This window comes from Phoenix dactylifera, chromosome 12 (genome assembly GCF_051530095.1).
Source record: "Phoenix dactylifera cultivar Ajwa chromosome 12, Ajwa_hap1_PhDact_Kaust_v1.1, whole genome shotgun sequence".
NCBI classification, from domain to species: Eukaryota; Viridiplantae; Streptophyta; class Magnoliopsida; order Arecales; family Arecaceae; genus Phoenix; species Phoenix dactylifera.
Window position 1 is genome coordinate 26,099,111 of NC_143201.1, and position 15,962 is coordinate 26,115,072.

The 15,962-nt window shown below is 39.7% G+C and overlaps 2 protein-coding genes and 1 long non-coding RNA gene across 4 annotated transcripts; 2 read left to right on the plus strand and 1 right to left on the minus strand.

Annotated features, from left to right (window-relative positions):
- LOC103699726 (uncharacterized) lies at nt 1-731 on the plus strand. Its single transcript, XR_602910.5, has 2 exons — nt 1-413; nt 512-731. It is a non-coding gene; the product is annotated as an uncharacterized LOC103699726 (long non-coding RNA).
- Nucleotides 732-4,053: 3,322 nt separating this feature from the next.
- On the minus strand, nt 4,054-8,742 carry LOC103707838 (alpha/beta-Hydrolases superfamily protein). Of its 2 annotated transcripts, none has more exons than XM_008792552.5 (6): nt 8,422-8,742; nt 6,647-6,708; nt 6,020-6,155; nt 5,832-5,904; nt 4,542-4,607; nt 4,054-4,432 (listed from the first exon to the last, which is right to left on the minus strand). In XM_008792552.5, exons 1-6 carry the CDS (start codon nt 8,565-8,567, stop codon nt 4,214-4,216), a joined length of 702 nt encoding a protein of 233 aa, XP_008790774.2. In that variant the 5' UTR covers nt 8,568-8,742; the 3' UTR covers nt 4,054-4,213. The 2 variants fall into 2 exon arrangements, with proteins under 2 accessions (XP_008790774.2, XP_026661531.2); XM_026805730.3 differs by having other exon boundaries at nt 6,562-6,708; nt 8,422-8,641.
- Nucleotides 8,743-14,072: 5,330 nt separating this feature from the next.
- Nucleotides 14,073-15,203, plus strand: LOC103707555 (subtilisin-like protease SBT2.5). The gene is made up of 3 exons (XM_008792122.5): nt 14,073-14,370; nt 14,536-14,683; nt 14,778-15,203. The coding sequence occupies exons 1-3, from the start codon at nt 14,294-14,296 to the stop codon at nt 14,838-14,840; spliced, it is 288 nt and encodes a 95-aa protein (XP_008790344.1). The 5' UTR covers nt 14,073-14,293; the 3' UTR covers nt 14,841-15,203.
- The last annotated feature ends 759 nt before the right edge of the window (nt 15,204-15,962 follow it).

Genomic DNA, 15,962 nt, shown 5'->3' on the forward strand with positions numbered 1-15,962 from the left:
AAGGAGCAAAACAAGCCCTTCCTTTGTTGCCTCTATCAGCATGGCTTCCCCCCAACTAAAGAAGCCTATCCAAGAATCCCTCCCAGTGGCAAACCGCCAGTATGATGAGCACACAACTACTCGAAAACACCGTGAAGCAGATACCAAGCAAGTAGTGATTGAGAAGAGCCGCATAAATCTAGCTGAGTTCTACTCAGATGAACAGTTCACTGCCATTGGGAAGACACAAGAGATGGACAAGAAAGAGGTAAGGGAAGGCCTGTGCTCTGCGACATATGATGGTATTAACATGGTACCAATGAAGCCCGTGAAATCTGAGCATAAGATTGGGAGGAGGAAGAAGAAAAAGGAGAAGAAGAAGAGCAAGAGAAAGAGCAAGAAGTGAGACTGAGGATGATATTTCCAGCAAGAAGGTACTAGTATTTGGCAAATTCTGAAATATATATTCTCATGTAATATTGGTGACTGCTTTCAATGACTTGGTGTTTTTGGTTTCTCCATTGGATTGCAGAAGGGAGGGAAGTGAAGACAAAACTGGTCAGAGCATTATAATATGAAGAATAAAATTCCCATGCCACAGAACACTATGATATGCCACCCCTCTTACCAAGGATCGGCGTGCTAAGTATCTTCACTACGTGCCAAATATGTCTATGGTGTTCCCTTTTCATACGGTAAATTGGTGTGCAAGAATCTGTAATGTTTAATCTAGATAAGAGCTTGGTTGTGCACGCATTCATGTCTGCTTGGTTAACAGATAAAGGTAGATGTTTGATAACAAAGTGACAAGCTATAAAGATGTTAGTGCACGAAAGAAAGGCTATTAAAATGTTCATATTAATCTGAACCTATGTAGAGGAATTAGTAAAGAACATTTAGAAACTTATGTTAATCGATATATTTAATCCTTGAAGGTAAAATCTGGATTCTTCACTACTTACAGCATGAAGTCCGATGAAGATCCTGCCACTGCAGAACGGTATTGTAGACAGTTCCAAAATTTGATGCGAGAAGCTTTTGCGTTCATGTAGGACAGGCTCTGAAGATAATCTCTGAAATGAACATAGCTTGAGCTCTACCCAAACTTGAATTGTTCGTTTTGTTAAGGAAGATCGCTTCTTGACAATTTGGATAATTTCCAATAATTCATGGATGAGGAACCAGCTAAGTCATAAAATAGATACTTTGATAAGTTTATTTGTTCAAAGGTCAGGAAGACGAAGTATATCGCATTAGATTGAGGAATGCAATGAGGGTGCCAACTGTTGAGTTGGTAAAGTTGATCGCAGTGATCTGGGTTCAATCCTCCCCACCCGGATATCAGCCGAATACACAGTGAGAGAGAGGATACAACGAAAAAATAGATCGAGCTGAGAGGATGAAAATTGCACATATTACATGCATGTAGAATCCTGTTCGGGATCACCTATCGACCATTCACTAGTATGAAAGAAAAAAGAATATATATATATATATATATATATATATATATATATATATATATATATATATATATATATATATATATATATATATATATATATTGATCTTGTTATATTGGTTGTAAATTTCTCATCAGCGAATTTTGAGTGATCACTTAATTGTTGGAACCTGGAAAAATTAATTCCTGTACTTTTGGAGCTAGGGAATGTCCGATGAGAGGAGTGATGTAGCACGAGGACCATCACACGTGCCTCCTTGATCAACATTTTTTTATATAGTGATGGTTGTGATTGGAACAAACAAAGTACTGTTGACGACAGTCCAGCCACTTGCCGTATCTCTTTTTCTTCGGTAAGCCTTGAGTTAATCAAGTTACGAACTAACAGCAAAGCTACTCGTTTATTAGACTACAGGAGGCCCATGCACGAAGCCACGTAGCGATCTCCCGCCGCTTCTCTACCCCAAACGCCCGATCCATCTCTTCTTCCCACGCCCCATCCCCCGGCCAAACCCCAAGGTTTCAGCCAGTGGATTCCCGGCATGGTGAAGCTCGCTACCGCTCCAGAGAGCCGGACGTACGGCCCCCACCCGGCCCACAACCAATGGGAGTACATCAACGCCGGCCTCTTACCTCTTCGCCGGCCGCTATCCTCCTCATCAGCGGCTTCGTATAGCGCAGCTCTCCCCGACGCGACTCGGTGCCAAGTCAGGGCTCGCAGTTGTCCTCACTGGACTTGGGCTGGTCACCTTGGTGAACTGCCATGATCTCGTCACCCACATGGCCGGAATCGGCATTCATGAACTTCGATGTGGTTAGCTCTCGCGGAGTTCGCCGTCCCTTTGGTGCACATTTTGGGATCCATCATCGCCTTCATCGGCGTTCTCTTCGTTCTCATACAGATTTGTGTTCGATCTCTTGAACCATTGGAGGCACTTTGGTCATTAATCTTAGTTGACTGAAGACTTTTTGATTCACATTTGAAGTTTTATACATGTTATTCAAACGAAACAATAGTTGTTATACTGTGATGGACATTGCAGGCAGAGAGAGGACATAGTCACAGGCTAGAAAAGCATGCTTTGAACACACCTATGGCATGGCAGGCCAGTGTTCTGGGCCCACGGCTCGATCTATCACAATCTGTGCCCGATCTACGAGAGATCTGAATCCAGATCCTGTGCAAAAGAGCGTCCAGGTTCCTTCATTCATTGGAAGTTTGCTGTTCTTGGCGCGTGGTGTGGTCAATAGGAATGATTTCTACGGCTCGATCCATGCCAGCTTTAAGATTCTGGGGAGTTTTCTATGGATTCAGTATATTGGATCCATTTTATTCTGATCTGTGTTACATTGCATATATTAGCTTACTGAGAAGGCAGATAAGTTCCTAAGAAAGAGCACGCGAAGATGGCCTTGGTACTTGGTAGTTGGTACCTATCAAGTCAAAAAATTGTTGGCTATATTATCTTAATGGCAGCTTTTGTCCATATTATTCTATGCAGGGGAGGAGTTGGGTTTGGTTGTGCCTAGCTATAAAATCTAGACCATCAATTTTGATGGCCACTGATTGACAGAGCCAATTCATTTGGCTAGCACCTAGAATATCGTAACTAAAGGGCAGCTAATACCTATGCAACTTTGCCATGCAAACTTCTAAGTTCATTTCTGAGACTGGTAATATGCTTAATTGTTGAAATGTAGCATCCAATAAACTAATAAGGAAAAGCGATGTCCATGCCAATCAACACGAGATAAATCCCCTGATTCAGCAACTACTAAAAGGTTCTTCCAAAAAGGACCACCTGCAGTCCTACCCAAAGGGGAAAAAAAAATCCACACTCAAAGCAAACACCAGTAAGGTCCTCAGATGAGCATCCAGAAACCTACAGAACATGCGTTTATTTCTCCGTAACAAGAAAAATGTAGCAGATGATTTAATCCAAATTATAGCCAGCGCAGGCCCTTATGGTCGGTCAGGCAGAGGATCCAAATTTGACACTATATTGTCTTTTATGGCGAAGACCGGTGATTAAGTTTAAGTTAGCTATGCCAATGATAATGTGTGATGCTTTCTTCGGATAAAGTGTTAGCACATGTCAACATAAAGCAATATCTTTACCCTAATCCAAAACTTCATATATGATGTCCAACCTTTTGACACCCAGCTTCACAAAACTGGAAATAGCAGTTTAATAACATTTTCAGAAAATATAGTATAATAATCCAGAACTTTACCTAAAAAAACTAACCGAAAGGTATTATTTGAATTTCTTGATCCTAAATAATTATCTAAGATCTACCTAACCAATAACCGATGTAGAACTAAACACATGCCCACACGAGTCATCACATACTCCTATTTAAGCCTTGGCGTCCTCACCAGGCTAAAGTTCTGTATCAATTCAAATCCAATCACAAACACCACAATCAGCTCGTGGTCAGCTCAAATATATCTGTGTTGTAGTGTCCCCTAATCTACATAGATCCTAGATCGGGTCCGCTCTGTTACCTTTGTAACAACCTAAAACCTCATCCAAAAAGGCTAGAAATCTATTAATTGGGTTCCTTGATCTTGTATAATTACCCAAAATCTATCCAGCGAATAATTGATGTGAGACTAAACACATGCCTGCACGGATCATTACATATATAGGTCATACTTTAGTTGTACCGGATATCAAAACTCACAATAAATTTTACAATGCCTATATAAGGAAACAGACAAGACATGTTGTATTTGATTTACTAACAAAAAATTTCATAGATGTAACATTAATCACCTTTTTGGATGCATTTTGTGACAAACTCTGCAATAGCCTTGACAGCTCTTGTTTCAGCTTCTTCCTGGCCCAATCCAGTTGACTCTTGGTACTTTTTTCCAATCTTGAAAGAGTGATCACCACCATCAATCACATATAACTCATTGATGCATTTCATCTTCTTACGGGTGGTTGCAAGCTTATCCAGGGGACACAAGCCATCTTTACTACCCTACAAGAGTAGTCCACTTAAAAATTTAATAACAAAGCAGAATGAGTTCTGCATAAGGAGGTGATGATTATATATTCTAATAGGTGCTCACTGGTACATGTATTATTACCTGTACAAAAAACGTTGAAGTCCTTAGCTGCAACAAAGTCTCATCACGTATTGCCCCATTCATGCCCTAAATTGCAATGCAGCAACGAAAGGTATGAGCATTTAGGAGGTACTTCTGGTGTAGATCATATTAGATTTTTAGTAGGAAGACAAGTGTGCAAGGCTCATCTACTAAATTAAAAGAAATCAGAACATTATTATCAATGCACGTTACTTTTAATCAGAAGTACTGATCAAAGAAATCATTTTAAGCTAAAACACAAAAATGTACGTGAAGTAATTGAGAGCATTCATTGCAACCTGACAATCTACTAACATAAGCCAAGGTTAAGGAGGAGTGACTGGGAGATCAAGCTGAATGCAGAAAATAAAGCGTTGATCCTTAAAAATCAGCTTGATGTAGTTAATAGCAAGCAGAATCTATAATGAAGTCGCTACATAGAAGATTCTAATGATAAGAAATGCATAGATGTAGTTCACATACACATCTATACATTGCCTAAGTCATATAAAGTATGGAGCATCCTAGATGAAAGCATCCTTTCTAGTCACTGTTTCCAATGTTGGTAAGCAAGAAGAGGTGTGAGTGTGGAAGCATGCATCTGCATGTGTGCGCACATGATAAAGGAATCTGTATGAGACGAGCTACTTTGGTTCACATATGTATGTTTACAAAGGAGTAATCAGTAGAAAGTGGCTTTTCAAGACCTAAGGAGGGGGTCATTAACATCTCAAAGATATATATAGCTCAAAGATATCTGACAGTTTTGGTAATTGCTCTTCCAGATTCCAAGTGAAAAGCAAAGCCCCATCATACCCTACCATGCACTATAGAATGAATGCGCTACATAACAATCTTCATGCTTGACCAAAAAACTTAGAATTGAATGGTCAGACAAGAATGTTGCATATTTGGGAATCAAATCCTTAGCTTATTTTTCTAAAAAAAGAAGAATGATAGAGCACCATCAGATACATCTTCAACTTCTGAAATGCTTTTTATTTGTTCCATAATGTCAGACCATAAATAACAGCATCTTAGGTTATTATGAGAAGCTATGTTAAAGATGTAATACTCATAGCTTTAAATGTTCAAAAATCAAAAGACCTTGTAACTTCTGAGATGAGAATTTCTCATCCATCCATTTCATGGACCATAAATAGTTATTTTTTGGTAGGTAAATTCAAAAGTATAAGAGAACTATTATTTGATGAAAAAAGTGAGCTTGATATTACAGACTACATGATATAAGTAACACTGTAAAATTATTGGAGAAACAAATATACAAACCTTAAGTGGGTAACCCAAGCATATAACTACTGAAACATTGATACATTCTGCACCAGCAACCATGCAGCTGACTCTGCACAAAAAACATAAATAAGCATGAACCTTCACAAAATTTTTAAAACAAAAAGAGAGAATGTTTCTGATAAAAAATTAGGGCAATAAACTAGTTTATTAAGACCAAATATTACCTTGAACCCATTGATTTCCCCACCAGAATCAGAGGATGCCCAGGATATTTTGTGACAGCATCCTTTACAACACCCAAGTGATGATCAACTAACTTTTCTGCTCGAGGGGGAGCTTTACGTTTTCCACCAGAGATATCTGTCAAACATTTGTTAAGTTAAGTTGCCATGTGCCATCAACAGCTAAAAAGTCTTATCTATCTATCTTATGTTGGCATTGACAATCATATGTGAGATAATCCCTTCCTATTAAGTCCCTATCTCTTTTTTTAAAATTGAAAGCATCATTAAATATTTTAAAGAACCTGCTTTCTGAAAATCCATAGCACCTATTTGTTAACCAACTGCTTATCTTGCTGTGGGTGAAGTTCTCTTAAAGAAGTTATTATTTATTGATCAAACACTTAAGAAATGAATTATCACTCCACACCCATGAAGTAGCATACTTAAAGCACCTTACGAACATCGCAAACCAAAAAAGAGGGGAAAAAAACAATGATCCAAAAGAAACATTATTTTGTGAGTTGAGAGTTAAGTAAACTAACCAATCATCAGTTTAACTCATTATTCAACAAAACAATCTGCAGTCTTACAATGAGCAACAAATGATTCTGCTATAATTCAACCCACATGGATAATCAAAGGTGACTACTTGGACAGCATCCAATGCTTCACCTAACATTTCCTTCCACCTGCAAAGGTGAAGAGCATTTTCCACTTTAGAATGGCATTGTAAGCTGACAAGCCACGTGTGCAAATAAAATTAGCATACAAGGTCAGATAAGGTGGTTCTAGAAAGAAGGAATTTTCCATTCAGGTATATACCAAAGAATTGCTTACGGAATAGATAATCGTTAATCATCATGCTTGTATTTAAGAGTACTCCGAGAGAGGAGGCCTTATAACAAAAGAAAGCCGTTATTTGTTAACTCAAATCAATGATAATAGGGCAGAAAAGTAAACCAACTTATGCCTAAATTCAGATATGATAATTTCACTACTTCTGAAGAGCATAATGTAGAATGTTGACAAAACCAAAGCTTACAGATGTAACAATATCCCAGATACCCAAATCAAGTTCAAAGATGCAGTCTTGTGAAGATCTTATTTTGGCAATTCTTCCAAGTATTTACAATAGGGTACCTATCGAGATACCCATAATTATATATTTGAATATTTCAAAGTTGGGACAGATCATCTCCAATCCTTGTAGCATGTACTTGTAAATGGAAAGCATTAAAAACAAGGTGCACATAATTCAATATTATGGCTTTCTACACAAAGGAGAGAAACAATGGTGTGAAAAATGAAGAAATCCAATTGTGGCTGAAAATAATTACCTATAGCACTGAAAATGCATCGCAGTCATAGATCTTTGTAAGATGGACTAACACAGAAACTGCTAATATTAATTATTAATATTTAATGATACAATGGTCAATGATGATCTCATAGTACCTATGCCGAACCTTAAAGGATACCCCAGGAACTACTTGCTAAGCATGGAGGCAGCTCATCCAAAGAGGTTACCTTCATTTCCCAAATTAATGAGGTATGAGCTTGATTTGCTAAAAGAGATAAAGAAATTGCACACCCATCCAGTTATCTTACCAATGGAGGTTAAATGTCACTTAGGGCATGATTAATTTATTAAAAGTGAAGGTACAAGGTCCAAATTAGCTGGAAGTGCTTACTTTTAGTTAAATGGCTCGACTAACTTACCCTGAAGTGGAGAACTTGGATTTTTAGAACCACTAAAGTAGTGATCTCAACTTTGTCTCCCACGAAGACAATTGGAAGCATTCAAAATAACCGTAGCTCCCCCAGAAGACCAGTTTGGAGATCAACTTTCACAAATCCACCCAAAGATACAGTTGATATACATGACCTACGATCTTCACATCACCAAATTTATACTCTAGCTTGAAGGAAGTGCGATGAAGAAGCATGTCCGAAAGAGGCATTTTTGGAACGCTATCAGAAGAATCTATACTTTTAATGGTGGTTATGGAGGACGGACTCCTAGGACTCAATCTGAACACGACAACTAGCGTCCTCTCACAACTGAGTTACTTGTGTAATGTGGTTAAATCCTGACCTAGTCCAGCAAAATGAGGTAAAAATTGTTCACACTCCCATTCCGCAGCATCCCAACCTTCAATCGACTCCAAACTCCAACACACACTAGTCCGAAATACAGAATTCATACTTACCGTTAAAAACCAAGACAACCTTCTTTCAGAGAGAGAGAAACCCCTTACAAAAACCCTAACAATTTCAAAGAAACATTCTTTTAGGTTCCTCCAGAACTCAAAGCGTCGAAGCTAGAGAGGACGAAGAAATCAAATAAAGATGCAAATTTTGGGTTGTTTTGGAATGGTTTGGCGTACGAAACTGGCACTCACCTGACCATCCATTCGGAAGTGGAAGGAGCCCCGGCTCCATGGGCGAAGACCACGAGAGGCGACGATCCCGTCCCTGGAGCCTCCTCAGCCGCCTTCTCTTCGCTCTGGTCCTTCCGGCGACGCTTAGAGGGAGGACCGGAAGCCATGGGAGGGGAGGGAGGCGGTGGAAGAAAAAGACCTAACGAGCGAGGAAATCCCGGGAGGAGGCCTCCAGGCGCGCGAGCTGATACTGCCACCCTGCTGCGTTAATATTCACGCCGGTCTTGACCGGAACCGGATACAATTTGACATCTTTAGACTCGCAACAATTGCGCTTGGAGTGATGCAGAGAGTATAACCGGCAACGTTTAGGGTTTTTGGTCATGGGCCAAATAAATGGACTGGGCTGGATGCAAGAGCCCAGTGCATGGGACGCGAGTCTGCAAGAGGGGCGAATTAGGCCCATGCCATGGCGGGGAAGCCCCCCTTGAATTCTGATGCAGCCCTATCTACCAAAAAGCAGCAGTTGCTAGTATCTTGTGCATGATAACTTTGCCTGTGGTCGGTCATCTGTAAAACATTTTGCGTTCTAGTTTGCGAGCAATAAAAGATGAAATCAGTTGGGTCAAACAAGTTCAAATTCTTGTAAAAAAAACCAAATCTTTGCTGGTTGATAACAATAAAAAAAAGGGATAGTTTCAAGCTTAATAATACACACTCCAAATGACCAAACCCACCCACCAAAGTCTTTACTATCCATAACCATCAAGCCTTAATCTCAACACATTTGGGGTCGGCTCTATCAAAGTCCTTGCTACAAACAAAAATATCAAGGCAACGTCACAGTATATAAGAAGGGGCCTCAAATCCAAATTTTCAGTAAGCTAAGCCAAAGATTGAACATCCAATTGAGAAGCGCATTCCACTTTAGAGAGGATTAGAAGCTCTTGCATAGGTTGAACAAGTTCTCTTTAAAAGCTAGCTAGAAGCTCTTGGAGGAGATTGGACAAGACATGCCATTCATTTGATCAAATATACTTTTACCTTCTCCCATCATCATGATCATAAAATCATCCTTTCAATTAAATTCTTACCTTCCTGCGAACTAATCGATTCGGGTGGACTTGAACTCGAATCTTGAGTGGTTTGCTTAATTTGGGTGTGGTTTGCCCTTGATCCACCTCTGAACCTAGCGGGACTAGATCAATCGTGCCTCAGTAAGTTACTAACCTGGCGATTTGGCCTGTTTTTAGACGATTTTTTAGGGCATTGCAATGGAGTACAACGATTTAATAGGAAGCCAATCGGTTAGATGGCACGAACTAGTCATATCCAAATGAACACAACCATTAGAGTTACCAGAATTCAAACTTCGGACCCTTTTTTTAGCTGTATGTCAAACTTTGACAACTCCCCACCCCCCTGATGGTGCATGACGTGCTAGAGTTCTTGTGAAGCGATCTTGATGTGATGTAGCAGCACAACTAATATGCTTCACAATCTTAAGGACAATGACTAGTTTGGCTGCATTGGGTCCTGCAGCACTCATTGTTCAATGTATTGATGGAGGCTAAGTTTGCTCTATTTTCTATTCACCGGATCTTTGCCTCATCTCACGAGGCATGTTGACTTTGGGACTGCATGCACATGTGTATTCTGCCGACCTGGTCTAAACGGACTCATGTGCCAGTATCTCATGTTAGTTTTCATACGTGACAAGATTTGGAGGTGATTTTTATATATGAAGAGCTCTCTCTCTCTCTCTCCCTCTCCCTCTCTCTCTCTCTCAGACACAAAATATTGTCATTAGAAAAGCTTTTTCAGCTTCTATTAGCTAATCATGGCTAAAATTGTGCCTGGATTCTTGTCACATGAGCCACTGAGAAAGAATAGAAGTTTGTCATATGTTATAAGACGCCTAATCCCGGATGTATCGAGGCCAAAAGTGCCTCAAGTTTAATAAAACATCCCATATTCTCACCAGGCCCATGGCAGACCAACGATTAAAAACGTATTGGTGTTGCATATTCTTACTAGCGGTGCAGGCAATGAAGAAATGTCAACTTCTCTTTGTTAAGAGGAAAGAATGAAAAAGGGATGCTTCGTTTCTTTGACACGTAATATTTCCATCTCTGCATTACACTCGCATGAGAATTGGGTCGGCCAAAAAAATCTGTGGTTGTTTCTTTTTATGGACTCCTAGACTTGGGTACATAAGACATTTGCTGGCTTTTGACTGGTTGGACACAAATCCATCTCTCATCTTTCATTAGCTTGTTCGAAGACCTAAAATCTTTTGGAGCTAAAGTAAGAATTATGATGCACGAACCCGAAGAAACTCCAACCTGACCAATCTATTAGAGGGCTCAAGCTTGAGTGCAGTTTGAGGACTCCAAAGTAGGTTCTCAATGTTACGTGAGAAACCAAATGGCTACAACGTGAATACCTTTTGTGGTTCCTTCCGACAAGGCTCTTTGCAGACCTATGGTACCTTCTACGGTTTAATGCAGACGTATGATACTCCAAAGTAGGGGAAATTTCTTATGGCTACCTCTTATTAGCTTAGTGCAAGGATTAGCATATCCTATCTTTGTAGGAATCTGTACTTGATGGTCTTTTATTTCCACATCTCTTCAGTGTATTGAATTGCAATGAAATTTCACAATCTATTATTTATTCTAACAAATCCACAATCTATTACTAGATAAACAACTCATCAATTAAGACAAATTTCTGAGGAGCCATAATTAACATAGATTCGGCCAAGCAGCCATGATGCAGTACTTTCTGTGTATAGACCCAAGACATCACTAAAGACAACAATGTACAGATCATGGGGAAATAGAGTTTCATGAAAGAAACCTAAATACGTGAATCTACCATGGTTGGCAATAGAGGTCGCTGCATCGTTTTCTTTCTCACTACCTGTGGACAATTTATGCTTCCAATAGCCGGGTTCGAAGGCAAGAACAATCCATTGCTGGTGATCTGATTCCCAACGGGATAGCCTCTCCCCTTTCAACCAGCTCCAAGTAGGACGAGCCAATCACTTGCTATTTCCCATCAAGTACAAGCATAAATTATATAATTAATTAATCAGTATAAGTGATGATAATCATTGTAATAATGATGAATACAGTGATGAATGGTGACGATAGAAATATCCCAATATATTCTAACAATTTTGACTTCCTTAGTCCTGTATAAGTACCCAAGATCTTCTCAACGAATAACCGATGTCAGACTAAATACATGCTCACATGAGTCCTCGTATACTTCATTCGTTTAAGCTATAACGTCCTCATCAAGCTAAGAGTCTAAATCTATTCAAATCTAATCACAAACAACACGATCGGCACATGATGAGTCTTAATGAGCCCATGCTGTAGTGTTCTCTAGTCCACATAGGCCATAGACCAGGCCCGCTCTGATATTATTTGTAACAATTCAGAATCTTCTACCAAAGCTCTTTGTAGACATATGGTACCTTCTACAATTTAATGCAGCCCTATGGTACTCCAAAGTAGGGAAAATTTCTCTGACGAATAAGTGGAAAGTATTTTTTTTGGTTCCTTAGTCCTGTATAAGTACTCAAAATCTCAAACCCAGGTCCTCACCCAAAATGGCTAGCAATAAGGTATTTTTTGAATTTTTTTGTCCAGAATAAGTACCCAAAATCTCTCCAATAAATTACTAATGTGAGACTAAATATATACTTATATGGGCCCTCACATAGATTCTTTCTATTAACCACACAAAAATCATAAGAACTTTAAAAAGCAACATGTGTACCCGAAACATTGGCATTTGCTTGGGAAAACAGAACGCTTTGGGGCTGATGCAGAGGAAAAGTTCGATGAATCCACCTAGTGCTAGTTTGGCAACTCCATATTTTATCACATTCTATGTATTGCAGCAAATCTTATAAATTACACTGATTCCTAATTACATCAGATGGCATGGGTTCTTTTTATATGCAAGGAACAAGACCTTATAGCTTACTCCTCAAGAAAAATAGCTACAAAAGATCTTATAGCATTGCCTCTTGTTCCAAGACATTTGACATTGTGCAAGGAATTGTACCATTTTTAAGCTGAGTTATGCCTAGCATGAGGTAAATAAAGCCATTGATTGTGTTACATCTTTTATTGCCGATCGCTGCAAATTATTGTGGATGGATGGTGCGGCCTTGCCATTCTCCTTTCGAGATATTTTGTTTCTTGTATGGATGTAATCATACTAGATTTGTGTGATTCGTCCATCCTATCAAAAAATCAAAAGCCCCTACCTCTTAGTTTTCTCAAGATGAACTTCAACGGTAGTATTGGCGAGGGAGGGAGCAATGGAGGCATGAGATTCGTCATCAGAAACCATGATGCCAGATTGTGAGCCACTGGGGGCTGACGAATTTTTGACATGCCTATAGTCAGTGCTAAGCTTGGAGCTGCATGGGAGGGCATCACATATGCGAGGTGTGTACTGAGGGCGAACCGCATTCTTCTTGAGGAAAACTCGGCCATGGTGATCGAGTGGATCCGCGGTCGAAGACGCGATGCTGGTCTAGACTACCGTTTCATGATATTCGCAGGCTCTTAGATGAGTGTGGTCTCTCGGACTGCACATGTCTACAGGGAGATAAATAGCATTGCTGACTGGATGGCCTCATTCGTGGCTCACCATGCTGGAGGTTTCACCTGGGTAGACCACGTGTTGGTATCTTATCCTCTGCATTATATTCTCTTTTCTAATTTTGTTGGCTTCACTCACCCCCGTTGCATGTGAGCGGTCATTGTACCCAAAAAAAATAAAAGGACGGATTAGATTCCTACATTTCATAAGAAAAAAATCTCAATTCCCATCATTTGAAAATTAAAATATTTTTTTTAAAAAAATACTCTTACACTTTTCAATATAATTGGATAAGATATTTCTCTTTATCTAGAGCATAATAGATATTTTATATATTTTTTTAAAAAAATACTCAATTAAATACAAATCACTCTGTAACATGCTTTTTTTTTAATGATCAATTAAATATATATATATTTTTTTTTTTTTTCTGCAAACCAAATAAGCCCTAATAGATCTAGGGTACTACAGATAAATTAGTCCAGCAAGTTTCCAGCGAGCGACCACCGAGTACTCGTGGAATGCATCGTAGGAGAGGGCCCCACCCAAACCCAAAACCGAAAGCCAGAGGAGCGGGGTTGGGATGTGGTCCTTCTACTACGGACCCTGACCCAGTCCAAGTTGGCGAGCATGTGATCCAAGCGAAACCCCGAAGAGTGGGCATCTGAATACCGCAGCGGGCCCGAACCATGACCAAATCGCTGTCCTTCGTCATGCCAATCCGCGTCCTTCCAACTAACCTGATCCGGTCCCTCCACCTCTGAGGTCATCCCACTTGGATCCCAATCTCAGCTTCCTAATTGCTGAAAGCCTTGACCATTTCCATGCAATTTCTCTCCAAAGGTTCTAACCCTGTACCCCACAAACAAAAGCATTCTTTGGAATGGCCATATTACCCTATTAAATTAAAGCGGTGCAACCAGTCACCACCCACTAAAACAACTATATATGTGACAAATGAGACATGAGCACGGTATCATCACAAGATGCCCCCGGCCCCCTTGACTGCCTGTAAATAAGATATGTTAACTATTGGTGGAAACATAAACTAATACTACTACCGGGTCAATGAGTTGATTAGCAAGAGAATCCAGGAAAATAATGAAAGGAAGTAAGACCACCAAACAAGCTACTTGTGGACTTTCATGCCATCACCACCACTCTCCTCGTAGTATAAATAGAGACCTTGAAATGAGAGAAAAAACCAAGTTAGTGTGTGTAGATATTGGGAGATCATCAAGGAGTAGGGGAGTTGCTGGTGAAGATGGGGAATCCAGAAGCCGAAGTGTATTTTGTGTTCTTGAACTTTGATCCTGAGTACGAGCGCCTGCGAGCGAATCAGTTTGTCATACCCAACCAGCCCTTACTTATTCTCTTCAGTATGGGGATTGGATTTCTTGGTTCCTGATCAATAATACCTCTCACATTTTCTGGTGCTTTTTTTTCTTTCTTTTTTCTTTTCTTTCTTTCTTTTTTTTTTTTTGTCTTGTGATGAAACCTCAATAGGTCGACGAAAGGTTCATCGGAGCTCGACGCTTATCTGAGCAACAAGCACGACCAGCTGCTAGCGAAGCTGCTCCAACCAAACACTTACAACAAGAGATCTTCTTTGGCTATTGTTGATGGCTTCGCCGTGGAAATTACTGAAAAGCAGGTATTCCTCTTGGGTTTGAAGCATATTATTTCAAGTTTTTGGGTCGTTAGTGGTGAAATGTATGTTGCTCATGACGACGTTGTGATTGCATCAGGCAGCTATCCTAAGATCAGCCAAAGAAGTGAGGGTGGTTGAGAAGAACCAAGAGCTTGCTTGATCCATGAAATGTAATATGTGTGTGCTCAGTGTTAACAAGTTTAGAAGGAGGTAACATGATATGGTCATGTATTATAACAGTCGTCCTGGGAGTTGGCTGGGTGTTGCAGGGAGAAAACTTATAATATCCATGTCTAGTAGTGCGACTTTATGGCTCTTGTAGCCATGGGTCTAGTCTTTTTTCTTTTTTTTATAGAAGATAAGCCAAGGGTTAAGTCAAGGTTTAGAAACTCTCAAACCTCCTAGAGTAGGATCTAGGGAAAGGCTTTACTAAAGTCTTCATCTGACTTCATTTTAAGGCAATTGGTGTTTGACGACTCCAAATGCTTCGGTTGATTTATTGTTATTACTTCTTTTGTGCTAAGCTCGAGTTTCTATTGATGTCTGAATCTGTAATCTAATTACATATATAAACTATCTAGCTGTAGAATGTGAACGAGAATGTGGGTGTGTTTGACCAGGTATTAAGTTAAATTTGTAGAGTAAAAAAATCAGTCTGGCACGTTGATTTTAAAAGTCAGAAGAGCAAATTGCTATTTAGTTGATCATAGTCATTCATCGGCTAGGTTTGCTAATGGAATCGACATCAGCGATGCAAATGTGATGAGAAAAGCCAAACAAAATGATGCCTATTGAATGTAAACCCCACATTGAATTCAAGATGATGATTAAGCTAATTCAAGTTTTAGAATTTTCTCTTTCGACCTAGCCTAAAGAGTATCAAACATGCAACACCACAATAGTGTAGCGAATGCAATTTCTAACATGGAAGCTGGATCGATCATCGGCCCCGAGATTGGTGCACTAATCTGGAGAGTTGGATGTCCACCATGTGTCAATTGGAACGGATGGTGATGAGAAATGTGAAGCACCCCTTTGTTCCCCCTTCATTTTCTCTCCCGTCATCTAGCTCTCCCATTTACAGGAGACATGATTCCACATGCCTCGAAAATTAAACGGCGTTCTTATGGCCTTCCGTTTTCAATGTGGGCCAGTTTGGACGTCTATATGCAATTCATCTAGGTCATTATAAGAATGGGTGAATTAAACTGGGCTTAGCATCATCATATTGGTTGAAAAGCATACACTCCTTGTCCTAGATGATTTAGTGTTGTACATTAGA

Coding starts and splice junctions, on each gene's coding strand:
- LOC103707838 (XM_008792552.5), bottom strand. CDS start 8,567: ATGGCTTCCGGTCCTCCCTCTAAGCGTCGCCGGAAGGACCAGAGCGAA. Junction 4,608..5,831: donor GCTTGGGTTACCCACTTAAG/GTTTGTATATTT, acceptor ATTGCAATTTAG/GGCATGAATGGGGCAATACG. Junction 4,433..4,541: donor CTTCAACGTTTTTTGTACAG/GTAATAATACAT, acceptor CTACTCTTGTAG/GGTAGTAAAGATGGCTTGTG.
- LOC103707555 (XM_008792122.5), top strand. CDS start 14,294: ATGGGGAATCCAGAAGCCGAAGTGTATTTTGTGTTCTTGAACTTTGAT. Junction 14,371..14,535: donor GAGCGCCTGCGAGCGAATCA/GTTTGTCATACC, acceptor AAACCTCAATAG/GTCGACGAAAGGTTCATCGG. Junction 14,684..14,777: donor TGGAAATTACTGAAAAGCAG/GTATTCCTCTTG, acceptor TGATTGCATCAG/GCAGCTATCCTAAGATCAGC.